The sequence below is a fragment of the Dermochelys coriacea genome, chromosome 4, assembly GCF_009764565.3.
Source record: "Dermochelys coriacea isolate rDerCor1 chromosome 4, rDerCor1.pri.v4, whole genome shotgun sequence".
Classification (NCBI taxonomy): Eukaryota; Metazoa; Chordata; order Testudines; family Dermochelyidae; genus Dermochelys; species Dermochelys coriacea.
In genome coordinates, this window is record NC_050071.1 from 100,713,676 (window position 1) to 100,741,174 (window position 27,499).

Genomic DNA, 27,499 nt, shown 5'->3' on the forward strand with positions numbered 1-27,499 from the left:
ACATGAAAACAGGAAGGAACTTCCCACCAGTATGCTAGATGAGAGCTCCTCGGTGACATGTGCTTGACTATGAGAAAAGCAGATCTCCTGAAATTATTAATAGCAATAATTATCATGTTCTTTGTAAGTCTGCCTGAATTTTTCAAAACCCATGAAGGTGAGTGATCCGCTTTAAAGAATGAGGGCTCTTCGTTATTTTAAGATCAGATTGCAATTAAAGAATTCACATGTATTTTCCCAGAGGAGCTGATTGTGATACAATTTTTTTACTGATAGTAAACTTTACAAAAGTTATATGAAATGTGTCACTTTAATTAGCTTTTGTTAATAATAGTTAACTATACATATTAATTATGAAGAATATTTGTCAAACAGTTACATATACCAGAATCAAAAATGTTGTAGGTGTTTTCATTTAATTGATGTTGTACTTCTTGCTTTTGGCAGGGTTTTTCTACAGAAGGTAATTGCTTGTTATAATTCTAACTATTTTGAACTTCTTGCACCCAAAGGCACATAAATGTTTGTAACATTATTGTATTATACTTTCATTCAAAGAACATGAAAAATAGTTAATCCTGTTGAAGATATGAAAGTATTATGTATGTATGGTGCACTGAAACAAAAAGTGCAGAGTGGGTAGAATGGAGTGAAATCAATCTCTTAATATGAATTCCAAATATAATTTAGTCAAAGAGGTCAATACGGAGAGTTGGGAGAAAATGTGTGAATAAGACTTATTCATTGTTATACCTTCATTTAAAAATCCATAGATAGGCTAACATTAAATTATAGGGTTTTTTCTTCTGTATTCCAAAGTAGGACCTTGAGGAGAAAAACATAACCAGAAAAGTGTCCATTTGATAAAGATGCTTCATTTTCCTGAAAAGCTTTATGTTAATTTTTAATGAAAAGTGATATTCAGTAAGAACTCTGAAAGCTTAAAATATATGCAAGTTAGAAAAGTTAATTTAATTTGAATTTATATTTTTATTTACCAAGCAATAATTAAATTGATTCTAACTCAAGCATAAGGATAACAATCTATAGCTTACAAAATGATACTCCTGATACGCCAAAAAATTAAAAATTCTCCACAATTCTGCCAATTTTATTGGTCAATAAATAAACGTGGAGGCTGCAGCATGGCAGTGGGGAGCACAGGCCACTGACTGCACAGAGGTGGGAGATCACCCTGCAGCCCCCACCCCGGGACATGGACTCAGTGGTGAGGCTGCACCCAGCCCTGACACAGCAAAAGGCCCAGACTTGCCCCTCCATGCAAAGCACACAGGCAGGCTCAGCACAGCAGGATCCAAGTGTGGAAGGGCTTAGTGTGGGGAGATCCAGGTGTGGGGCAATCTGGGTGTGGGCAGCTTGTTGTGGTAGTCTGGGTACAGGGGGCATCTGGATGAATGGGCTCATTGTGGGGTGGGGTTCTGGGTGCAGAGGCAATGGGACTCTGCAGGAGGGGTCCAGGTGAAGGTGGTTAGGGCTCAGCAGAGGGGGCTCTGGGTATGGAGGGCTCAGTGGGGGGTAGGGGTCTGAGTACTGGTTGGTGGGGCTCAGTGGGGTGGGGGTCTAGGTGTGGGGAGCTAGTCTGGGTGATCCAGGTCCAGGTAGGGTAGGTGGAGATTCAAGTATGCGGGGGCAATCTGGATGCAGGGGTGGAGTACAAATGCAGGGAGGTGGGGCTCGGCAGGGGTTTCTGGCTTTGGGGGGCTCCAGATGCAGAGGGTGAGGCTTGGTGGGGTGTGGGTTTGGGTTCAGAGGGCTCAGTGGTGGGGCGGTTCTGGGTGCAGGAGGAGAGGATTGGTGGGGCAATCTGAGTATGAGGTGGGTCTAGATGCATGGGGGTTGGGCAGATGGGGGAGCAGCTCCCTGTACAGTGACTCCTCCCCCCCCCCCCACAGCTGAGGAATGAGGGGGCAGGAAGGAGGGTGTGTGTGGAGCTTCCAGCAGCCAGAGAGGTTTCTGGGGATGGGTCTGACCCAGCCCTGGCTGCTCCTTGAAGAAAAAGAGGAAGTCCCATCCTTTCCAGCCCTGTCGGGACTAGCAGCTGAGCCTGGCATAGGGTAGGAGCCACCGGCTGGGGAGTCCCCAGCCCCTCCTTCCCCCTCTCTTCTGGCTGCTCCAGATGCCTGAAACAATGCACCCGCGCTGCTGGGTAGTGGTGCATGACCGGTTTTGCGGCTTCGCTTTGTTTGCCCCATCAGAAAGTCACTTTTCTGCAGGGAAGCAAAGAAATCTGCGGGACACATGAATTCTACGCATACACAGTGGCACTTAATCCCCAGGAATAAAAATGATAAGATCAGTGGGATGCTTTAAGTTTTCAGATTTTGTAGAAGATGTAAACAAAGTTTGCAGACTGACATACCTAACGTTTCACCTCCATGTAAAAGTGGCGAAAGTGCTAAATAGTAATCAAATTGTTTAACAGATTGCACAAATATACAGTGATGACATAAATGCTATCACAAGAGTACATGTTGACATTACTGTCAATACCATGTTATTTTTAGTTGATTTTTGCATATATAGTTCCTGTTTAGATAACACTGCATGGTATAACTGATGCAACCTCAAAAATTTTGTCATTTTTGTACCTGCTGAATTTTAACTACAGTGCGGCAAAATTAGAAAGCGCGGTTCTGCCTTAAGTTCTGCACTAAGGGTTTCAGAGGACTTAGAGCAAAGTATATGAGAAGCAGAATGCAACACAAAACTCTATGTAGGAATTTTAAAACTAGCTACCCTATGTTATCTGGATGCTCTCTAAACTATGTAACAAATTTTGAACTTATGTAAGAGCATGTAAAAACACTGGAATTACCAGCCTGGAATACACCATCTTAGAATTTGGCCCTGTGTGTGTCTTAAGAGCTGCATGGGCATTGTTAGTTAAAAATCTTTAGGAGACGGCTCTTGTTTTGAGTTTTGTTACAAACCTGAATCATGCAGATGTTTGCTGGGGTTCAGCTGAACTTCTGGCAATTTGGAATTAAGTGTTAAGGTACAGAAATACTCAGTTAAAGCACTCAAACAACCTTAACTTTGCTGTGTAGTGATACCCTTGAGGAAGGAGGGGGGAAACAAGAAAAAAAGCCTGTGTCTTTAAAATCAGTTTAATCTAATCTGGAACAAGGGCTAATATGACCACAAAGACTAATAGGCATCATTCATAATTGTAAGCTATTGTATGACATCACTACATGGCAGAATAAAGGCTGTTTGAGAGCCTTCATTGTGTGTTTCCATATCTATCACATTTGGATTTCTTTTAGTTTAACATTAACTCTGAATTTCCTGGATCTGTAATGCTAGTTTTGAAGATAATCACAACATCCACATAATACATTTATCCTAACTTACTGGTGTGTGTTCTCAACCTTGACTTCACCTTAATGTAGTTGTGTGTCTGATACAGTGGAGCCTTGTTTTCTTAACTACAGTATATTTCACTATCTCAAGAAAGCATTATGAACTAAAAGGCATATCCTGTCACCACCCTTTTGTGGAAATGCAAGATCTATAAATAAAGCAGCAATACTGGTACAGTTCTGCTGCAAAGCAGGGGGTCAGTTAGGTTGTGGACTGGCAGTGCATGAGAGTGTGTGGGGGCATCAGAGACAGGTGGGGGCACATGTTACAATCTTGCCCAATACCCACTGTATGGTTACCAGTCTGTTGCAAGTGGACCCCATCGCTGGGTCCTATGTGCTTCCAAGCTGAATGGATCTTGGTAGAGTCTAGGCATTTGTTTTTGTCCCTAAAGAGGATGAAAAGCTGAAATTTAAAAACTTTTCATGGAATTGAAAATTTAAATGAACAAATGAATAAACATTTCATTTTGACATTTTAAATCAAAACAAAATATTTCAGCACTCCCACAATTGAAATGTTTCATTTTGATTTGTTGAAATTATCCTAAATGCTTCATTTCAACATTAACCTGTGTTTTCTTATGGTGGCACATTGCATTATGAGATGTGTAACACAGCAGGGAGCCTGGCCCAAGGGGAGAATAGGGACATCAAGGTCCCAAACATTTCACACAGTGCACCCAGAGTCATGTGACCACACCACTCGGTGAAATCAGCATGTTGCCTTATGGGAGAGATGGTCCTCTAGGGGGCCCAGTCCATAGTAGAGAATAAGGACCCAGAATAACAGCTCCCATAAGATAATGCTACATAATATGAAAATAGTTTAATGTTTTGTTGAACTTATTCAAAATGAAATCCAACCCAAAATGATATATTTAATTTCAGGTTTCTTGATGGAAAATTGAAAATTTTCAGCGAAATCAAAGTTTTTCTGAAGAAAATTTCAGTGTTACACAAACTGTATTTTCCATTGGAAAATCATTTTGATGGAAAATTCCTGAACAACTCGAAACACAGTCTTAGCAAAGGAACTTCTTAACCACAGAAACTTTACTCGTAAAGCAGCAGAAGGCTACAGATCTTAGAAAACAAAACAAGAGTCCTGAGACACACCCTCTCTTGGTTTGACCTCACCTCTTCTCGGGAATCAAAAGGTTGTCAGTGATTTAAAGTTAGGGAGAGTCTCTCCTGCTCTCACCTGCCTGCCAATCCTTTTTATGTGGTGATGATTGCTCCCCCTCCCTGGCACACAGCAGCTCCTGCTCTTATGTAGGCCTCTGTCTCCCTGCCATGTACTCCACTAGGGACCACCAACTTCCCTCCAGTTATGCCCACCCCGGACACTTCCCCGGACACAGGGAAGTCAATTGTTCCAAGGGGATGGGCTGGTAGTTGAGAAACATACATAATGGCTCTAGTCTTGATGGCTTCTCAGTGATAGGGTTTTAGTGAGGTGTCAAGCCTCTTCCCCCAGTACAGCAGCTGCCTGGAATACATAAGAGGCTGCCTTCAGGTAAGATTACTAATATGTTCAGCACATAGTACAAAATGGAGTTCATAATGTGATACAGACATATCTCACTCTGATATAGCACACTCACTAGCTCCACAAACTACATGGACAGAATACCTATTGTGACGGGGCAAGGCCAAATGGCTATGGAAGAGGAGTGGAGATAGATATATTAGCTCCAGGCTAAACAAATCCCTGGTACCAGGATAAGTGAAATGGCAGCTGCTTCAGGTCATTAAGACACCTGGGGCTAATTAAGAACTTTCTAGAAGGCAGGGAGAAGGCTAGGTTGATTGGGACACCTGAAACCAATCAGGGGCTGGCTGAAACTAGTTAAAAGCCTCCCAGTCAGTCAGGTGAGTGTGTATGTCAGGAGCTGTGGGAAGAAGGTGTGTGATTGGAGAGGCTGAGTAGTACACACCATATCAGGCACAAGGAAGGAGGCCCTGAGGTAAGGGTGAAGTGGAGCTTGAGGAAGTGAGGGCTGCTGTGGGGGGACGTAGCCCAGGGAATTGTACATATCATGTTTCCAAAAGGTCAGCTGCCATAGCTGATACTATTAGGGTCCCTGGGCTGGAGCCCGGAGTAGAGGGTGGGCCAGGGCTCCCCCCTCACCTTTGCCCCCTGATTAATCACTGAGACTGGGAGACAACAGAGACTGCAAGGAAGGATAACTTCTCCTCACCTCCCTTGCTGGTTTATGATGAAAATGGCTCAGTAGACTGTGACCCTTGTCTCTAGAGGAAAAAAGGGTTACGTGGAGGATCACAGTGAACCTCTGAGGCTAGTGAAATCTGCCAGGAAATGTGAGACCCACGGAGGCAAGAACAGAGCTTTGTCACACTATGTAAAAGATGTATAGCAGAAAGTAGCCATTTATAGCTTGAAAACTGGAGTAGTAGGTTTGAGGAGGCTGCACAAGTGCTCAGCATCCTAGCTCCAGGATGGGAAGGAAAATTTAATTTCCTCCCCCTACACATTCTGCACAAAGAATGTTTATTAGGAGTTTACTTGGGCAGATAATAAGAATTTTTCTCCAAGGGTCATAGAATCATAGAATATAAGGGTTGGAAGGGATCTCAGGAGGTCATCTAGTCCAACCCCCTGCTCAAAGCAGGACCAATCCCCAACTAAATTATCCCAACCAGGGCTTTGTCAAGCCTGACCTTAAAAACTTCTAAGGAAGGAGATTCCATCACCTCCCTAGGTAACACATTCCAGTGTTTCACCACCCTCTAGTAAAAAAGTTTTTCCTAATATCCAACCTAAACCTCCCCCACTGCAACTTGAGATCATTACTCCTTGTTCTGTCATCTGGTACCACTGATAACAGTCTAGATCCATCCTCTTTGGAACCCCCTTTCAGATAGTTGAAAGCAGCTATCAAATCCCCCCTCATTCTTCTCTTAACAATAAACAATCCCATTTCCCTCAGCCTCTCCTCATAAATCACGTGTTCCAGTCCCCTAATCATTTTTGTTGCCCTCCACTAGAGTCTTTCCAATTTTTCCACATCCTTCTTGTAGTGTGGGGCCCAAACTGGACACACTACTCCAGATGAGGCCTCACCAATGTCAAATAGAGGGAAACAATCACGTCCCTCGATCTGCTAGCAATGCCCCTACTTATACATCCCAAAATGCCATTGTCCTTCTTGGCAACAAGGGCACACTGTTGACTCATATCCAGCTTCTCGTTCACTGTAACCCCTAGGTCCTTTTCTGCAGAACTGCTACAGAGCCATTTGGTCCCTAGTCTGTAGCGGTGCATGGGATTCTTCCGTCACTGTGCAATTGAGGAGAGATCATGGACATTTAGAAGAAAACCTTCAACTTACCTAAGGGAAGGATCAGGCCCTAAATTTTATATTTTTAAATATTCTTTATAGTATTATAACAAATCGTTGTCTTATATTTTATGTGCATAATATGGTATTTTAGAAATCCCTGCAGTTTTTGTTTTTATGGAATATTTATTACTCTCCAATCTACCATTACTAAAGAAGAGAAGGTAATTGACTTTGCATTTACTGTAGGATGTCATTTCTTTATCCTATCTGAAATTTTTCACTAAACTGATTCTGAGGCTAGTCTCCCCTGGATGCTAGCACAGATGGCCTATTGCAACTGTCAGGCTACAATGAATGTTGGGCCAATTAAGGGATGTATTTTCATTTCTATACATGAGAATTTATGACCATATAACTCCCATTAGTGCTAGTGGGATTAAGATACTTAAAACCCTATTTCATGAAGATGAAAGCATATATCTAAATTGGAAGGTGAGCTACTATAGTGTGGGTTCCTACATCATGAGCAGAAACAGAGTGGTTATTTGCTTTCTTTACAAGCTGGTGTTAGGTACCAGCATTTTTTGCTTTTTAATTATTTTCAGATTTTAAAAAATATTTTAAGAAAAGTACAAGTTCAAATATAAAAGTGTGCTGTACAAAAAAGCCTTAATGGTTACTTACTGTGGAAGAGAGTAGGAAAAAATAAGAGATTCATCCTCCTCCTTAATAATAAATAATAGAGTATCTTTGTATCACTTGTCCAAGTTGAATTAAGGCATGCTAGCTAAAACCAAAGAATACCAAAAAGAAGGAAGTGAAATCGGAAATAAAATTGGTGGATGATTTTTGTGTTAGAGTACACAAAAGCTGTAGTGTGGAGGTTTCAGGTATACCTTATATAATCTTGCTTTATGATAGCATTATCTTTGGAGACAGGTTTAAATTTGACTACAGCTGTTCTCCAATATAATCACAATGACTTATTGTAACCAGGCTTATTACTTATTGTAACTTATTGCAGGCTTCCCCTCTGAAGTAATTGAAGAGACCCAGACCTGTTCTTACTGCACAGTTCTGGCATCTCCTTCTGCTGTCTCCACCCCGCCCCCATTTATTTTATTGTAACCGTGTAGGTTTCAGAGCAAACTTCCCCTCTGAAAGTGTTAAGGGCTTCATCTTTTTTCAAACAGGATCAGATCCTAAGAGCTTTGGAAGAGGAATGTGTCCAGATACAATTATGAATGCAGGTTACCGTTAGAAGAGATTTAGTATTATTGAGCAATGAAACCCAGCCTGTATGACGTGAGAGGCATTCTTCTTTCATGCTCTCCCATTATACAATATGTTCAATATGCTGCCAGAATTTGAGAGATGTTTCACAGTAATATGGTGAAAGGATATCTATCTTTATACTTATATGTACATATTTTACTATGTGCTTCCAATATGACCATCCTTACAATATATAACTATCTTTCTTTTTGTTTTACAGCAAACACTGTAATTATATCATGCATGGATGCTTGTTCATTTAATAACATCACCTTTCTACTCTGTGCTTTTAACAACTCTTCTGAAAGCTTCCTGCAACAAGGAAGTAAAAAACAGACTATTTTTTTGAAGGTCTTTATAAATTACTCTGATTTTCAAAATACTCCAAGTATTTGCCAAGTCTCCAGGAGTGAACTGCAACCATGTATTTTAAACTCAGCCTGTGAATCCAAGAATGATATGAATGTTGTTTACCAGGGATCAAGATCAGAAGGTAAAGAAAGAGAACAAGGGAAAAGAAGTGCTTAGTTTAGAGGTAGTTAATTACTTGCATATGATTTATTCATTTTTTGTCAGTTAAACCATCATGAAAATGTGATAAGCTTTATACTGATTCCTTAATCATGAACTCCTGGAAAACTCTGTGAATATAGCTTCTTGGCCTTGGCAGCTTATTTTTGCATTGCTACAAAGTGCATAATTAGTGCCAAATTCTGCCCTCAGATACATAGGCAGTGTCCTGAGTGCAGAATTTATATTTAGAGCTACATGCTGCCTTCTTCTGTGTTGTGGCCTCATCAAAAATCTATTGAAGTCAAAAGTAGTCTTTCCATTAACTTCCATGGGCTCTGTGTCAGGCCCTTGGTCAGCAATGTGAAGTTATGAGAAAGAGTATAGAGATCCACTTTTTCTCCCTCTACCTATTCCAGCAGCAAGCCAGAATACAGCCACATGTCCTTAACTTATACCATGATTTGTTTCTAAAAGTTTGCACCTGTCCATCCTTCCCATCTTTGTGCATTCTGCTTAAATACTTAATTTGCCCCAAAAGGGCATCCTATCATCAGTTTTCATGCAGAACTCCTTATTGATTTCAGAGTGGAGTGCTACTATGGAATATAATTAATAAAAAGATAGTTTTCCTGTGGTGGAAGGGGACATTGAGAGTAAATATCTGAAGAATGGCTTTGAAGACAGGATAATAAAACAAATAATGATTAACAAGTGTAGATTGTGATTAGTTCTATGCAAGTGCATGGGTAGCAGAGAGCTAAAAGAATCGGTGTCCATGTTTGCAATATTGAGGGTGCTTAGTTCCAGAGTGGCATTGAATGATTCAAGTCGGACAAGACTGAAAAGGTCCTAGCCTCTTTCCAGTGACCCAGGGCAGAGCAGGGAAGTCAGAATCTACACCTTTTCAGAGAGGGTCTCATCCTTTCTCTCTGGTATTCACTCTTTCAGTGCTTCTGGAGACATTCTGGATTTTGCCCTCTCAACATGGGCTCTGCCTACTGTGACAAAGTTGGAATTTTCTGTAATATTTTTATGAATCCTAAGCATGCCTCAGTTTCTCTCTGTATGTTGCATTGCTATCTAGTGGATGCAAAAGTGTTAACACTGTTCCTGGAACAGTGCAGTAGGTGTGTGTGTGCGTGTCACCTTGCTGTCTGGGGGGAATGAATATAGTCATTAAAGAACTGGCTCAAACTGACCCAGATCAATGGAGGGTCCAGCAAGACAGAGAGATGTCCCAGTCAACATCTAACAGCAGGAAACCCCAGCAGGCAGAACTTGGGAAATGAGCTGGAGAACAAGATGTCAGGTGACTGGATGAAGGGAGCTTTTTGGAGGGACTCAAGAGCCCAGACTGGGAGAAACTAGAGGGGACAAGAGAGGGAGCCAGAAATGGAGTCCATCACAGCTTCATTGGCTCATCATGGCACTCCTTTGACCAAGATTGGACTATGATTTAATTTCTGCCTCTCTGTGCTGATCTAAGATCTTTCAGATTTTGTGTACCAGGTGACTAATAAATGGGTACTTTGTTTTGAAAAGGCTGCCTGTGTCACTGCAAACGCTCACTGAAAGCACTGCACCCTGAACGGGTACAGTACTGTACTGTACTGCCTCCTGTAGGACCCTGGCTTGGCTGGATTCATTACAGGGAGCCACGGAGAGACAGGGATTCTGGTGCTGATGGCTCAGTCTTGGAGTCATGGAGGCCATGGGCCCTGTGGAACTGTGTGGGTTCTGGGGGCCTGGCCCACTAAAGGGGTCACTCCCAGGAAATTAGTTACAAGCTGGAGTATAGACCAGACTTTGTGACTCTGTGACACCTGAAAAAGCAAGAATAGGGCCCCGAATGAGCAAGTGCCCAAGTCTAAGATGTTGTTGCTGTTGTTGTTTTTCAAACTGCATTCATAAAAATAGGTTTCAGAGTAGCAGCCGTGTTAGTCTGTATTCGCAAAAAGAAAAGGAGTACTTGTGGCACCTTAGAGACTAACAAATTTGTTAGTCTCTAAGGTGCCACAAGTACTCCTATTCATAAAAATGAATCCTCTAGCTTTTACAAATTAGTTCCCTGTACAGATTTGGAGAATAAGAAGTCGCTTGTGCAACCCTATTGATTTTTGACAGAGTTATGTGGATGTTACTGAGGGGAAAACTTGTTCTATATTGTTGACATAGATATGATGGAAGCCCCATAGCTTGAATCACTTAAAATTGGACTGGGCAAAGCTCTGGAAAATATTCTGAAATGGCAAGGAGATGGGCTAGATGACTTAATTGGTCATGCACAGCTCAACCCTCGATAATTTTCACATGTTCGTTTTTTTTTAATTTAGCGTTGGTCTGTTTTATCTCTGACAATGACAGATTAAAAAAACATTTGCAGCTGGTAAATGAAGTCACTAACAGTTATAAGGAAAACACATTTTGTATAGCAAAATCAATACATCCATTCTTAGATCCATTCTGAAGGCTTATTACATATATTATTGTCCATTTTACTAGTATTCAGTAACGATGAGTCTTGCCATCTATTTATAGGAATGGGGTTTAGTAGTGAGTTATGGTACTTTTCTTTTGTAAGTACAATGTGCTACATAGCAGATCTTAATTTTTTTTTATTTATTTGTAGTTCCAGAAGTGACAGGGTCATTAGAAATGAAAGCAAAAAATTTTATTTCTTTCCATAAACATTTCAATTTCACTGTGGATTATATGAATGAAGAAAGCAAGGAATACAACACTTGCTATATACTGGAAATCCACATTAGAAATTCTACAACCAGAAGAGGAAACACTACAGAAGAAAATATAAATCACTCATGTATAGCAGCAATGATGGAAGACCAAAATGGCTGTATAAATATTTCACTGCAACTACAGACTTATGTGAAAAGTAAGTTATGAAAAGAGAATCAGAGGGCAAATCAAACATGGAACTAATATGAATCTTACACTAAGGAAGGAAAACTTCCAACAGGCATCCTTAAACATTTCCAATAGGCAACCATATGCAACTGTTTGAAAGTATCCACCCTAAAATTGAGTGCAATTTTGATCACCCTTTTGTGAAAGGCCATGGTCAGAATGGTCTTTAGATAGTACCTTAAGGTAGATTTGCTGTATATTTTTGGAAACAAACCAAGAACACTAACATCTGTGCCTTTGATTAACATTTTTTTGGCCTTTAGTTCAGAGATTGATTGAATTTGTGTTTAACAAGAATTGATTTTTCTTATTTTTATGAGTTTATTCTGCCAAAGTTTTTGGCACAGTTCTGCTCCCTTTGAAGTAAATGGCAAAATCCTGTTGACTTCAATGGGAAAAAGGTCAGGCTGCAATGTCAGTGTCATGATGCAATGTTTCACTTATATTCGAAATCCAGTATGCTTCAGGGAGAAGTCTTAGTCCAGTTAGTGAAGACAGTCTCCTTGCAAAAACAATCTTTTCCCAGAGGATAGCCTGTCAACTCTTTATATTTCTTCTTGTGCTGCATAGGCCTTTTAAGAGTCTTTTCTATCTGATTATCTGTCACACTCAATGCCATAGAACATTTGCCATTGGGAAATTGGTGAACTCAAATATTGTTTATTATTTATTAATGTATTGAAAATTCTATATTTTTAAGTTGGCTGTGTCTTCACTAGGGAAAAAGAGGTATGTTTTTCACTTAAATTAACTAACTCAAGTTAACTAAGTTGAGGTAAAAGCCTAGTGAAGATTAAGGCAGTTTGCAGTTTTCACACAGGTAAGCAGGTTGAGTTGAAGTCTAGGCTGCCTCACAGTCTTTCACTCGATCTACTAACTTGTGTTAAAGCTACAATCTGTTAGGTCCTAACTAGAACTTACCTCAAGTTAATTAACTCAGCTTGAGAACATTTTTTCCCCTTAGGAAGACAAGGTCTAAAGTTTGGGAGGTGTTCAGAGCATCAAGGAAATAAAAATCAATAAATATAGGGTAGCCAGGTGGAGAAGAGCCATAAAATCTGGCCCGTGGAAGGGGAAGGCATAGGTAACTGCATAAGGCTGCCTCTCAAGGGCAGCTTATCCATGAGAATTGGGAGCTACCAAATGGAACCATCTTGTTTCTTACTGGGTTCCTCCGTGGTTTCTCAGTTGTAGCTGAGTAGGGGACACAGAAGGAGTTAATACAGCTCTAAACTATATTAGCTACTGAACAGATTTCCATATGGAACTCCAGTGGGTTTCTGCAGCAGATATTTCCACAGAGAACAGCGTCCCTGTCCCCAAGATGCTCTCTCTCAATAGAACTCTAATAGATGGGATTCCCCAGGAGGTGGTCTTGGAAGTGGCACTCCTCCTCCTCCTTTTTGCAGAAGCAAGAAGATTTCCATAAGCAGCATTTGCTCATGCATATGCAGTTGAACTATCTGGTTGTGGACACAAGAATATTTTGTACGCTGGGCACGTTCCTTCTATTTCCCATCAAAACATATGCCACTTTTTTGTTTATATAACACTTCCTTATATGTAGATGTTGACTTTTGCAGTATCTTCTCATTGGTAGGGTCACATATAATTTGCACAACTTAAATGAGTAGTTAATTCACATATTTTACTTAACTATCTCAGACATGCACTGTGATACATCCAGATGAAGATGAAACTTAATTCCAGACAATCCTACTGCTTCTGAACAGAAGGGGAGGGAAGAGAGAGGCAAAGGTGTTTTGTCTTTTCTTTTACATTTGTAAACCACTGAGATACCCTGGTGATGGGCATGGTATAGCTATCTAAATAAAATGTTGGATGACAGAAAATTAATTATGTATTTTATCTTTTCTCCATTTTATTTTAAAACAGATCCAATGTGTATGCCGAAGATCATTTGGCTTGTTCTGATTCCATTTGTTTTTGTGCTTACCATCATTATTGTTGCCTACAAAGTATTCCAAGAAAATAAAAAACACATCAGTAAGTAATGAAGGGTGAAGCTATGTAAATTTAAATTCCTATAATTTTTAAAAAGTACACTTAGCTTTGCAATAGGCCACACCCTTATTTATTAAAGCAGTTTAAAGAATTGTTTTAGTTGTAATATACGATACAATAATTGCAGATGGGGGATTGGAAGGTTTAGCAGATTGATAATGTAATCTTTCCCCACTGGATCACAGGTTCAAATCCAGCACAGGCTGGCAGTGACTGAAATATGTTAGGAAGTGAGAAATGCCTGGTGGTCTATGTAAAATGAGCTGATGGTTTCAGTCTAGTTCGTGGAGATAGGAAACCACAATTAACGCTCTTGTTCAGTGTCTCAACAGAAGAGCCAATGACTGAATAGGCATAGAAACTGAAATATCCTCTTGCTCCTAAGGATGATCCCTGCAGGTTCGGATTGAGACAAATTAGGTAGATGTGATGAAGCATTCACAGCAGCTGCCTATTCTGAAGACTGATAATCCAAATTCAGTCCTGGTTCAGTGACCCAGAGGTCAACTGTGTTGCACTTGCACTGAAGCTGAATTTGGGCCAGATGGCACTTGTTTTCAGTGCTGTTAATTCAGCATCTTGTATGCATTTTGAGTATTTTAAAAAGCATTTACTGTGCTACAGAAGAGTTTGTCTTGAGTTCAAAGACCAAAATAATTTTCTAAACAGTATCTTCAACACTATGGGCTAAATTCTGGCTGCTCCAGGTGAGATCAATTAGGGTAGAGGCTACATAGGGAACTACCTCCTGCCTAGTAACCCAGCACTCCATTGAAAGCTAGACTTCTGGGCAACTGACATAATGCCTGCACCCAACAACACTCTTCTGTACTGAAGGAGTGTGGCCAGCCGGCCTTTAGTACAAGCAGGACTCTGATTTCTTTGTAACTACCAGAACTCTGAGACCAGTAGGTACGGAGGAGAGAACATACTGCTCCTTTCACCAGCATGTAAGGAATGTTAGTAAGCAAGCTTCCATCACACAGTGCTCACTCAGGCATCTGCCCAAAGCAGCCAGGATGCCTCCGAGCATTAGCACTCAGTTGTTTTAGCTTTGTTCTCTCCCAGTGCTCCAGAACTGAGCAATGCCAGAATTTTTCATTACTCATATGGCTAAAATGATATCACTTATGTGCCTTTAGTCATCTTAACTCTGGGCACAGTGAGCCATTTCTGTAATAAAGGTACACTGTAGGATTTTGGCTTTAATCATAATTGAACAAGAGGAAGAAAACTATAAATGCATGGAAAATTTTTCTATTTAAAGGTGAACTGAAAGATTATTTAAATGAATAAGCATTAGAGTTGTCTAAGATCCCAAATCTGAAGCAAAATACATGGATTACTTTACAAATAAAGAAAATAATACATTTTAAACTATATCATTAGAAAAATATTTTCTTTTTATTTCTTGCCAGAACCCAAGTCAGAGTTTTTTTTCCCTTCTTTTTTTAAAATACAAAAAACCAAAACAAAACAAAAAACCCCCCCACAAAATAAAACAAAAAACAACAACACATAGCTCTAAACTCATGTCCTAGCAGGTAAACTAAAACTATTATATCTTGAAGTTTAATATTAAAAATATTTTAATAGTAATTTTAAGATTACCTGTGCATTTTAAGGATTTAAGAGTAAGATTTTATAGCCTTTGGATCATAACCTGTGATTGTAATGCATACATTTCTAAGGTAATTAAACAATTTTTTGTATTTATTCTTAAACAACTCAGTCCATCTTTAATTGAGTTTCTCAGAATTTTCAAGTAATTTTCTCCACATAATCAGTGAAGAAAAATATTATTTAAATTTTCAAGCTTCTAAGCTTCCAATTAATGATTTGATTCTAGAATTATAATTTCCATTAATTGATGATTATTTTAATTGGTTAAATGTAGAATGTTATATTTCATAAAAGCCCACATTAAAAGAATGTTAAGGTTGCAAAGTCAACCAAACAAAAGTTAGAAAATGCCAGAATTAAGTTTGCCTCTCCAACCTGAATTCCACCCCCTTGTGTATATGCAGTATGATGCAGTTTTTAATTGCATACTAGATGACTGGTGCCCCCCAAGACACATGACCTTCCCACCCCATGTTATCTGGGGGCGGAGGGGCACTTGGAAGAGTGCCTGGCTGCAGCTGCAGCAGGTTGCCTCTCACTCAGGCTTGGCTTCCTGGACAGCATCTGAGAGGGTTGAAGCCCCACCCCTCCCTTCAGCATGCTCAGTCAGCTCCTTTCCCCAAAAGTTGAGCCTTGTTCCCTGCTCAGGCTTGACTTCTGGGGACAGGAGCAGGGGGCAAAGGGTGGGCCCTCCAACACACTGTTCCCAGAAGCTGAGCCTGGGCGGGGGGCAGCCTGCTGCTGCTGCAGCCAAGTGCACTCCCAGTCTGCCATTGTGCTGCACCAGGCAGTGTACCAGGCACCCTGGTTGTTCCTCACCATAATATTTAAGTGTCTCACAAATATAACAGAATTTATCTTCAAGGTGAGATATGAGAGCATTAGTATTCCCATTTTATGGATGGGGAAATTGAGACAAAGATTTTCCTGAAGCCACAAATGAATCAGTGGCAAAGCCAGGATTAGAAATCAGGACTTCTGGCCCTCAACCTTCCAGTCATTCCTCCAGACTGCCCTGCTGCTGTGCCTCCATAGCTCCCATTGACTTTAGTTACTGTTATGAGTCTCAGCACTTCTGCATATTGCATGTCTTTAAATTGGAGATTCAGAAAATGAGGAACACACAATTAGAAGCTATCTGACAAAATTTTAGCTTTAGTACTTTTCTTGGTATCCTATAGGAATACTGCAGCAAAGGCAGGGATAGAACTGAATTTTCCTGTGGAGCATCCACCTATCTCCTGAAGACAATCCTTTCTCTTTTTGTATTCTCTTTACCTGTCTTTCTACATACCTTCAAACTTCTAGAGCAAATGCCTCAGGGCTCATACAAACAACTTAATCCACTATATATTCCTGATTATCCCATTTCCCAACTTTGGAGTGCTTGAATTTGTAACCTAAATAAGATTAATTTAATTGCGGATATAATTCCCTAGGGTTTTTTAAAAGGTAAAAGCCAGTTCTATTAGGGAACTGTAACAACCACCCATAACACTTCATTGGTAGGGTTGAACTCTGACCCATCAGCATTGCATTATAAGAAAAGGAGTACTTGTGGCACCTTAGAGACTAAGGTGCCACAAGTACTCCTTTTCTTTTTGCGAATACAGACTAACACGGCTGCTACTCTGAAACCTGTCATTGCAATATAGTTTTATTCCAGAACTAACCACATCAGCCTATAGCAAGAGCAGACTGTTGTCCTGATGGGGCATAGGGGATAATGATTGCTAATATCAGGGGTTGGATCCAAAAGGTGGTCAAGGGTAGCTCTGCCCTGTTCTCTCTCTCCCCATTTCCCTCGGGAGAGTGTGTGTGTGTGTGTGTGTGTGTGTGTGTGTGTGTGTGTGTGTGTGGTTCCTTTGCCATGTGGTACTCTCACAGAAGGGGACAGGTTGCTGGGTCCATGAGGAGGGAATGTTAGGAGGAAGCTCAGCTTGACGACTCCTCGTCTGCTCCCAGACTGACTGTCTGCCTCCAGAACTCTCAGTGACCAGTATGTGATGCTTCTACTTTAGCAGTGATTTGGACCTTCAGTTAACGTTCAGTTAATATTTTGGCAGACTGCCAACGTTATCCTGAGGAACATAAGTGTCTGAAAGGAAAAAATCATTTTCAAAAGCCTAACTTGAATGGAATTTCATTGGACAATGAAAAATCTGGCACCAAGGTTTTCTCTTGGCCCAATTTCCCAGTCTTACTGTAAACAATAGAGGCATTAAAGCAACTTAAAAAAAGTCACAAGGCTCTCTTATAATGGTGTTAGGCAACCTAAATATAGGGGTTGCTATGAGCTCCCCGGTAATGAGTAATGTATATGTAATGATACAACTGAAGATAAACTATTTTTGTTTTAATCAGATAGCAAATATAGAGCAACGGCAACTTCTGTTATCCAACAAAAAGACAGCAAATGGTCAAAAAAATCTACACCTAATATTATTCAGCTCCTTTCAGGTGAGTAATGTATAAGCAAAATAAAAACCTAACAAATTCTGAAACAGAGGGGGGGCCAAGAAAGACCTTCTAAGACATCCTGTCTTAATCCCTATATTTTGTAGAATTCTCACTACATCTTTCACAATGTCTCTTCTGGCCTGCTCTAGGACGTCAGCAATGATGGTACCGTGACCACCTCTATTGTTAATCTTCTCCATTACTCAGCTATGCTCATTGAAGTCAATGGGATTTTTGCTTCAAAGAAAGCAGGAGGAACATAGCCATAGTTAAGCATGTTTTCCTAATATGTAGTCTAAACACTTCTTTTTTTTTTTTTGTTTTAAACAGTTTTTCCTTGTTCTGACATCTCCTGAGATTGTGAATAACTCCCTTTATGTATTTTGTTTAACTTGTACAGTTTAACAGACTCTAATAATATCCCTCCTGAATCATCTCTTTCTTAGATGATAAATATTTAGCTATCTCAGTTTCCTCATATATTCTAATCCTAGTATCTTGCCCCGTCACTTATTTTTTCTAGATTTTGTATCTGAAACCGTGGGTAACTGAAATACACATTTGTTTTACATGTTATCATTCTATGTATAAATCCAAAAAGACCATAACTTTGTTTAACAACTGTGTTGCACTGAGTCCTCTTATTAGGCCCAGATCCTCAGATTTCAATGAGAGTTAGGTTCCTAAATACCTTTAGGATCTGGGCCTTACTTCTGAGTTTCTTACTTCTGCCCCTAGGTCTTTCATGGATTTGCTGCTTTCTAATTAGCAGCCTCCAATTTGTATTTTTGCTGTCTATTTCCTATACCTGTCTTATTGTTCAGTGTTTGTACAGCACCTAACACAATAGGATCCTGGTCTAGGACTGGGTTTTCTAGATGCTATGATAATACAAATAATTATAACAGCTATAAGTATTGCCTTGCATTTGTTAGCACTGAATTGCAAGCCTGTTTGGTAAAAAGCAGGAGATGACTTAAGGTTGGGGAACCGTTCCTTCCTATGCAGGGAGTTGGTTTTGGGGAAGGGAATAACACAGCCCTGATTCACCTAATCTACAGGAGCTATTTCAGGGACAGGAATGCAGGAATTTGTTCTTGCATGAAAGCAGATTGAGAAGACATAATCAGTTTTGGTGAATGCCCTCACATGCACGGGCCTACGAAGAGGCGAAAGGGGAGGGGAAAGGGGCACTAATAACCACTTTGTTACCAGTAGTGCTGTCACAGCAGTTTAAGGAGTTTGTGTATTATGACTATGATGTTAGCACTGAAAGCTAGAGTCACAAGCCTCTAGTGTTTGTAATGAAATCTGGCAGAAAGAAATGTGAATGGGCAGGCCAGGTACATAACCTTGCTACAAGAAATTAAAAAGCAACTGCATGGCAGGCCTAGTGTGGATTCTCTACAAAGAGAGGAAGTCATCTGCATAAAAGCAGAACTTGTGTCATCCCTTGACTGAGAAACACTCTATTCTTAGCTCAGAACAAATGAAATGGGCTAGCAAACCAATGAATCCCTATGTCATGTGGAAATAACTCTGGGTCAAATCCTGCAGCCTTCTGAAGCACCATAGAAGGCCTTACACTGGTGTGACTTACTGTGAGGCATATCTGAGGCATGAAAAGGCCACACAGGGTGACTTTACTCTTCTTTTGTGCCATTGCACTGGAGTTCAGGGCATACCTGTAAAATGTCCCTCACATCACGTGAAGGCATACAGTTTAGTTCCAAAGTTACCTCCTTCCCACACAAAGTTGGCATTCACTCACTTTTATTGTTGAAAATTATTTATATCAGAAAAAAAGAACTGTGAAACTGAGGTTATAGAAAAACTTACCTATGCTAAGGGCATTCTACCAAGACTTTTAAATTTCCCACATCAATAATTTTGTTGTGTTCCTCATTTTTGGTCCCTTGTCACATATTCCATCCTACATCAGGGCCTTGGCAGATTAAGTATTGTGGCCTGAGGCTCCATGATTATGCAAGCTCCTCTTGACTAAAGCCTACATTAAAGGATAGATTCAAAACTATAGTAGCAACTTGAAATGGCTGTTCTGATTTTCCGAAGCCTGGTGAAGGGGGAGGATTCCATTCCTTCCATCTGAGCAGAATCCATTGATACAGATTCAGGCAGGAATCAGTATTTGACCTTCTTAATGTACATTATTAGCAACCGAGGGAGACTCTAGTGCATGGCTCAACTCATTGCAGGGTTGAGTTGGTAACCGACATACTAAACTGAGGAGATTATTCAACTTGGTCAAAATATCTTTGTGGGAAGAAAGGAAAGAATTTTCCAGAGTATTATTGATATTACTAGAAGAGCCATACAAGTTAATAAATTCCATGTAATTTGATTTCCTTATCTTTTTATTGATTAACACAAACCAGGAGACCTCTGAAATAACTGTAAATGGCAAAAAAAAAAAAAAATTACAAAGTGAGCAAATGGGAAAATAGTTTTTAAACTGTCTAGACTTGGGCACCTCACTGATCATTCAACATATTAGCAATAGCCTTGTCTTGCCAATTTCTTCAGCAGATACAAGAGTCTCAATAATTTCTCTCTACAATCCAGTAACTAGTGGCATTTCAGTCTTACCTAGAAATGAGCGGATAGCTTCCTGTCTGCCTGAGCACTCTTGGGAATACAATTTATATTCCCAATTTTTAGAGAGCTGGCTAACTTCTGAAGATGTATTTATGAGCTCATTATTTTCATCCCTCAGGAAAGGAATCTATCTCTGAAATCTTTTGTCTTTAGTAGCTCTCACTAATAACATTCTTGTTTTGTCACTATGTTTACAATAGCATTGTTTAGCACTGTATGTCTAAGGGTTTTTTGACCATTGAGTGTCTTTTGAAATCCCAGTGTAAATTTATGATGTTGAAGAAAGAACACGATATTGGTCTTAATGTTATGCTCCTTCCACTCCAGGCTATCCATTTGACTGAAAAGTTTCTTGCTTATGAACTGCTTTTACTAACACCATAGGGCTGATTATGGAGCCATTCACTGGTTTCAAACCACCATAACGCCACTGACTTCAGTGAAGTTACTCCTGGTTTACAACCATACAGCAAGCAGAATCAAGACCACATGGAAAGAAATGCTCTTTCTCCTGAGCACTAGTTTTAAGATCTGCCATTGCAAGATGAATTATAAATATCTACTACCTCCATTGTTTCAGAGAGCCGTACTTTGACTCATTACATATTAGAATACATTCTCCAACTAACCTGTTGTGCTCATGACAATGCAAAGTTAACTTTAATGAACTTAGGACATTTTGGGTTTTTTTTTTTAAAATGATGTTATGATGCTTCTGCCTTTCAACATCATTAAATTAGCATTCATGTCATAGGAGCTGAAGACAGACTATGAATAAATCTCAGTAATGTCACTGAATATAACAAAGATCATTATGTAGAAACAAATATGTAATTGAAAATTCAGTAACGTGTGAATTGCAAGGTATATTTTTCCCATATGTTAAGTTCATTTTATCATCACATCTATATCACTCAGCTGAAGTTTTAGGGCAATCTATATAATTCTTTTATGAAAATGAATGTAGCCCAGGAATAGGAAAGTACACACAGTAACCAGGCAAATCAATGAAATCCTACCCCTTAAAAAGTATAAAAGATAGAATTGTACATTGAAACAATAGAGATACTATTAATTCAGAATCCCAAATTCTGCAAGCCTAAAAGGCCAATAGACGTTTTCCCTGTGATTTTGTTTTTCAAATTCCAGTGGTAGCAGTTATTTTAAACAAATAAACTTTAACCTGATGTGTTTGCAAGCCAAGCAGTACCACATTAAGAAATTGAAACTGAAAATGATTATACAAGACAGGGGTGGCCAACCTGAATCTGAGAAGGAGACAGAATTTACCAATGTACATTGCCAAAGAGCCACAGTAATACATCAGCAGCCCCCCCATCAGGTCCCCCGCCCGCTCCCAGTGCCTCCCACCCACCGGCAGCCCCATTGATCAGCGCCTCCTGCACCTCCTGATCAGCTGGTTTGTGGTGTGCAGGAGGCTCTGGGAGTGAGTGAGGGCATGGCAGGCTCAGGGGAAGGCGTGGTAGAGTGGGGGAAGAGCCTGTGGCAGAGCCAGGGGTTGAGCAGTGAGCATCCCCTGGCACACTGGAAAGTTGGCACCTGTAGCTCTAGCCCTGGAGTCAGTGCATATACAAGGAGCCGCATATTAACTTCTGAAGAGCCACATGTGGCTCTGGAGCCACAGGTTGGCCACCCCTGATACAAGATAAAAGTAAAAGTGATTTAATTGACTTTCTTTGTTCAGGCAGGAGGACACTGCAAAAGCAAGCAAGCAATATAAATGATGGAAAGGAAACTGGAATATTTAAAACTCTTTCCATTTTAATTTTAACAACCTCTGACATTAGTAACATGGTAAATGAAATGGTTTGTTTAGTATCTGTGGTTTATATTGACAGTGACCTCTAATAATGAACGGCTGGATTGTAACTTTACCATCTAGCCTGAATAAGGGGAAGGATGTCACTGCCCTGCACAGTCTGGTCAGGAACCAAGGCTCTGAGAATCAAAACTTGGTGCTTCCCCTTCTGTGCTGGCTTTCGGACACTGGCCAACGTGTTGAGGAGCAGATCCTACCCACTCCCCACTGTGTCCATCCATCCCTGCCCATCTGTGTGGGAATAGAAGTAGTAGCTGGCTGTGGTTGTGCTCTTACAACATGTAGACTTCGAAGATGTGGGTAGCTCATGAAAGAGAGTAAAGGGGCTCAGTGGCTACAGTGTGTGTAAATAAGTGAACAAGACACATTACCTCAAATCATTCGAATTTCTGCATTGTTTCCCTTATTGTCCTATTAAAAGGATAGTCCCTTGTCTCTGACATAAGAGAAAATAGTTCAAATCTTCCCTCAGCTATACCTGTGTAACCTCATTTAAGTCAATGAGGTGTAAATAAGAGCAGAATTTGGCTCAAATTTATAGAACAGTGTTGGCATCCCAGGGAACTCTAAGCCCAGGCCCACCTCTCCTACCTATTTTGCAGCATTCCTTCTTGTTGAAGAAGGCAGGTAGGATGCATCTTCAGCAACGTTAAATAGATGTGAAGACTAGTTAAGAAGGAATTTTTTTTTAATCTTGGCCAAGTAGAGAGTCGCATATTTGATTCTGTTCCTCCTCAGTTAATATTTGACATAGGTGACATAGGTTGTCTCTTCTTCTACAGCTTAGGTGAGTAATGCAGAGAAAAAAGCAAATCTTGTCACAATATTTACAACAGACCTTCCAGCTTCAAAGGCATGAAATTAAGCAGAAATGTATGAAATCTAATGACTAATTTGGGTTCATTACTGTGTTTTACAAGGGAGGATAAAAAATATATGGGTCCAAGGCAGTTTCAGAGCAACTATCTCATAGTCTGTATGTGATTTCAGCTGCCCAGGTCCACAGTCATAGCCACAAACAACAGGACCAGAACACTGGTCCATTATATGTCTGGGTCATTTCTCCATTTGATATGCAGGCATAACAGGGGGAGTTACACTTAGACTCTGATGGGAGAATTCACAATTCTATTTTAATTCTATTTTGTTTTTCATATTTAATTACTTAAATGTTGAGAGCTGAATTGTACTTTCGAATTATATTTACAAAAAGGGGAGGCATAAATTAGAGACATGTTTGGACAGGGTGTGTCTTAATATAAGCAGCATAATTTGTCCTCCTCCTTGGAACATATAGAAGTTCCTTTGCAAGTTTGGAGGGGTTGTGGCTGTGCAGGGAGCAGGTGGATCTGGAGTTAACATACTATTTACAACATCATCCCATTTCAGATCTGCATAAAATGTATCATATCAGATAATGCTGATTTCTTGAGTGGTAGTTTATGAAGAGCTCCCAGCAAGCTCCAATTCCTCCATTTCCTAATGGCTCAGGCTCCTTACGTGGGCCCCACTAAGGTGTCATTTCTATAGGGCAGCTCTAATGTCAGCCTGTTGGGATGTCCTTGTACCCCTACACCACTTGCAGATGTATGTCGGTAACTGTGTGATTCCTGGGAGCACTCCATGCTCTCCATGTAGCCACAATAGCCTTTGAACATCATGCCCCTTACCTCTGTGGGATGGTTGTTCAGCCCTTCCATATGGATGATGCTCTGGAAAGTCCACAGATTGAAAGCTAAAGAGTTTTCTGCTTCCTGATAGCAAATCTACAGCTTTATATGTAGGAGGGCTTGATTTAGCCCTGAATTTGCTCTTACTAAACATGTTTCTGTATTTTCACTGAGTAAAATTTTCAAAAGTTTCTAAGTGACTTAGGCACCTAAATCCATCTGACTTTCAATGAGACTTAGACTCCTAATAGTGGGATTTTTTAAAAATGTGCTTGAATAGAGCTTTCATTGAAATCAAATGGGAGCTAGGTGCCTGAAGTGTAACATTCCTCAGATGTTTTTGCTATTTATTAATGTGGACTAAAACTATTTTCTCTTTTTACAGAGCCCAACCAACGAAGACCCACAGCTATCAGACAAACAGCAGAGATATTGCCTGCAATTCCTGAACATGGGTATTTTCAGCAGGCATAGGAGGTAAACAAATACCTTAAACCTCTCAGATGATTCTGCTTTCCTATCTATTGTTAAAATCAACAGATTAACCACATGCAATATGTACTCTAAATAAATTACATCGTACTTCTGGCCAAGATGCAGGAGGTGGTGAACCTGAAAATACGTTTCACAAGAGCTAGATGGCAGGAAAACAAAATCAATTTTTCTTTTAGCACCAAGACTGATCAATAAACTAATATTTTAGTCTGTTAAAAGATTTTGTGCCCCTGAAGACTTTAGCAGAAACCTTGGCACTATTTTTATGGTGTGGAGTAGTGTGTCCTGGATTTCAGAAGCAAGCTGACAGTTGTTTCTGACAAGGAGTGAGGCTATGGGAACCAGAGAAAGCAGCAAGGGAAACAATTGCTAATGAGTCCTGAAAAGAACCATGTGTTTGAAATAATAAATAATTTGCTGATCAAATTCAAACAGCAAAGAATTCCACCATCAGTCCACTCTGACCACATTACAGCAGTCAGCAGAAATGACTGAAGATGTGGGTTTCAATCAGAGGTGGGCCCAACTGTGGAGTTCAGATTCACTTTCAAACTTCCTCAGAATTCAGAAGCATCTGGATATAGGTGCCAGTTCTAATCTCAACAGACATGGAGACAGAGACAAGTCTGAAAAGATATGCATACTGAAAGGTGTTTTAATATCTGAAAATGAAACAGAACATATTTGAAACAAACAAAACAAAGCTGCATAGAAGAAAGGGGCCTACAGATACTTCCACAGAATAGTCATTGTATATGAAAAATTACTTAAGTTAAAAGCTTAAGAAAATCCTTCATTATTTATGTACATTAAGACTGCAGGCTTACAGAAAGGATATACTTTTGGTTTAATCAAAAATTTTCCAGAAAAAATCATATTTGCTAAAATACAGTTTGACTTCAATAGTTCAGGTGTGTTAAGAGTATTAGTGTCAATGTAGTTTTGCCTGAGATAGTACTTTGAGTTCTGCTTGCCTATTTGGTTTTGGATATATGTGGACATTGTCAGAGTTTGGTATTGCTCAGGTACGGGGTTCTCCTTTGCCCCATTAGAGATAAGGATGAGCTATCAGATCTGGATCATTTTCCACAGCCCAGCTTCCCAAAGTCTGTCTGTGATACCTCACTCATTGAATATTAGACATTCATTCATTTGTGAATGAGGAAATGGCTGCCCTCATTTAATTATTGACAAGCCTGTGCCTTGGTATGCTGGCATCCTAGATGAGAATGGGATTTAAATCTTGCTTCAATCTCTCACTTGTTTGCTGCTCCTTTCCTCTCACTAGTTGATTTGGTCCCATTTTTCTATCATTTCCTCTTTCAAAAGGGTGTCCCCGGTTGTGCTCACTCACCTCCAGTGGGCACCTATTAATTCTCAAACATACCCCCAGCATCCTCTGCACCAGCTGCAGTGATGCATTGAAGAACTATCTTGACAGTCAACATAAAGGATTCTGGGGTTCACTTGACTCATAAAACCACAACTAAGCAGACACATAGAAATCTTTTTTCATTATTTGGGTGGGGAAATTTTAATGTGCAGAATCTCAATAGCCAGGAAAGAGCAGTTAGGGACAGGCCTGCTGGTGGGTAAAGACCACTGTATCCTCTTTACATTGGGTCTCCTGGGTTATCAGGGCTTCAGAATTCCCTGGCTATTGATTTTGCTCCTGTCTGAAGCATGTCCTTCATTTTGAGGGGTAGCCATGTTAGTCTGCATCTGTAAAAGTGGCAAAGAGTCCTGTGGCACCTTATTGACTGACAGACATATTGGAGCATAATCTTATCCTTCATTTTGACTGTTTTTGCATTAGAATTTTGTTTCCTTGGTGATAAAAAGGAAACTTTCACTGTACTGAATTTATAATAAAACTACATTTATTAAATACTTTATGAGGGCATCTACTAAACTTAAAGTAAATGAGAAATGGCTCTCTTTTTTCTCCCACATTCCTTTTATCTGATAATAGTTTCTTCTTCAGTTTCAGGCATTCCAGTACGAAACATAATCTATACACCATGAAAGAAGTCATCTTCATTTCCAAAACATCCTTCCTTAGCCACCTTTTATTCCTGAGAATGCCAGGAACCTCAGTTAACAGGATTTTGTATTAATCAAAACCACTCTATTAAAATATGAACAATGGATAAACTGATATGGTGCTGTAGCATCAACCTCAGTGGAAGACTATAGATTGCATATCTATTTTAGGTTCATTCAGGATTTATACTTACTCACAAAGTTGAGAGATTATCCTTGCTATAATTTTTCTTTCCAGCTGAGAAGAAATCAATTTGTATTCTCTGTGAAAAAATGAGACCGTTTTAAATGGAAAATATGTATATTTTGATGGACCATGGATGTTAGTTGGTGAAATGTGAATGTCATAGGTGACAATGATCCTTAAAGATGTAGTCTCTGGCTGCTGCTGAAGAAGCAAGAAGGGTCACATATCATGGGCTAAATCTTTAAATTCAATGTGAAAACAATGGAACTTTTGCAGTGAAGTCAATGAGAGTTTTGCATGTACAAAGACTGCAGGATCTTAAGGGGTTAAGGGGAAAATGTTGCTAAATAGTGCAGATTTGGCTTCAAATTATGAAATCAATTTTTTTAAACAACTCATTAGCAGCACAAAATGGATTTGGTACTACTTGATAATTGCAATCCTATTTTTGCACCAGCTTAGGTCATTAGAATTCAGATTCATTATCTCCTGCAACTTTTCCTTATTTTCCATTTATTACTGATCCTCTGAGTGTAGTGGAGCTGTTTGGGCTTATCAGGGTCCCAAACTCATTCTGTGCTTACACATTATTTGTGGGTACAATTTAGCCATAAATTACCAGCAAGAGACTGAAATTGCAGAGCCAAGGCTTCTAACTCCCTTGTGCTAAATCCATCAGGATGAAGAGATTGTAAACTGCCCAATGCATATATGATATGCAGTAATTTAGCATCATGTTAATACTGAATAACCTTCATCTCTTACATTTATATGGCTCTTCCCTCCAGAAGCTCTCTGAAATTGCTGCTCTAATCATTATACTGTACCGAGCCGTTCAGATTTAATAGGAACAATTGTGAATACTAGTTTTTGAATGGCTGAGCCTATTTGAAATGTTTATATCTAGCTGGATAAACGTGAAATATTTATTTCTACTGTTTGTGTCATCATATTACAAAAAATCCAGGAAAAACCTTGATTTTGTTGTGTCTTTGGGGTTGATATGGTTAGTCGTAATAATAACTTCAAACCTTCCAGAAATGGCCTCTTAAATATAGTATATAAAATAAACTTTTGCCTCTATTTGATTTGGTTTTCTTTATTGAAACTTACAGATGGAAGAGTGATGTTTAGGT

General features: G+C 39.7%; 1 protein-coding gene across 1 annotated transcript; it reads left to right on the plus strand.

Annotated features, from left to right (window-relative positions):
- On the plus strand, positions 1-27,467 carry TMEM156 (transmembrane protein 156). The gene is made up of 7 exons (XM_038399838.2): positions 1-157; positions 8,187-8,459; positions 11,109-11,372; positions 13,301-13,411; positions 17,417-17,512; positions 24,024-24,115; positions 26,118-27,467. The coding sequence occupies exons 1-6, from the start codon at positions 58-60 to the stop codon at positions 24,110-24,112; spliced, it is 933 nt and encodes a 310-aa protein (XP_038255766.1). The 5' UTR covers positions 1-57; the 3' UTR covers positions 24,113-24,115; positions 26,118-27,467.
- Positions 27,468-27,499: the final 32 nt, after the last annotated feature.

Excerpts from the sequence above, each read along its gene's own strand:
- TMEM156 (XM_038399838.2), top strand. The coding sequence starts at position 58 with ATGTGCTTGACTATGAGAAAAGCAGATCTCCTGAAATTATTAATAGCA. Across the intron at positions 158-8,186 it reads ATTTTTCAAAACCCATGAAG|CAAACACTGTAATTATATCA; the intron begins GTGAGTGATCCG and ends TTTGTTTTACAG. Across the intron at positions 11,373-13,300 it reads ACTACAGACTTATGTGAAAA|ATCCAATGTGTATGCCGAAG; the intron begins GTAAGTTATGAA and ends ATTTTAAAACAG.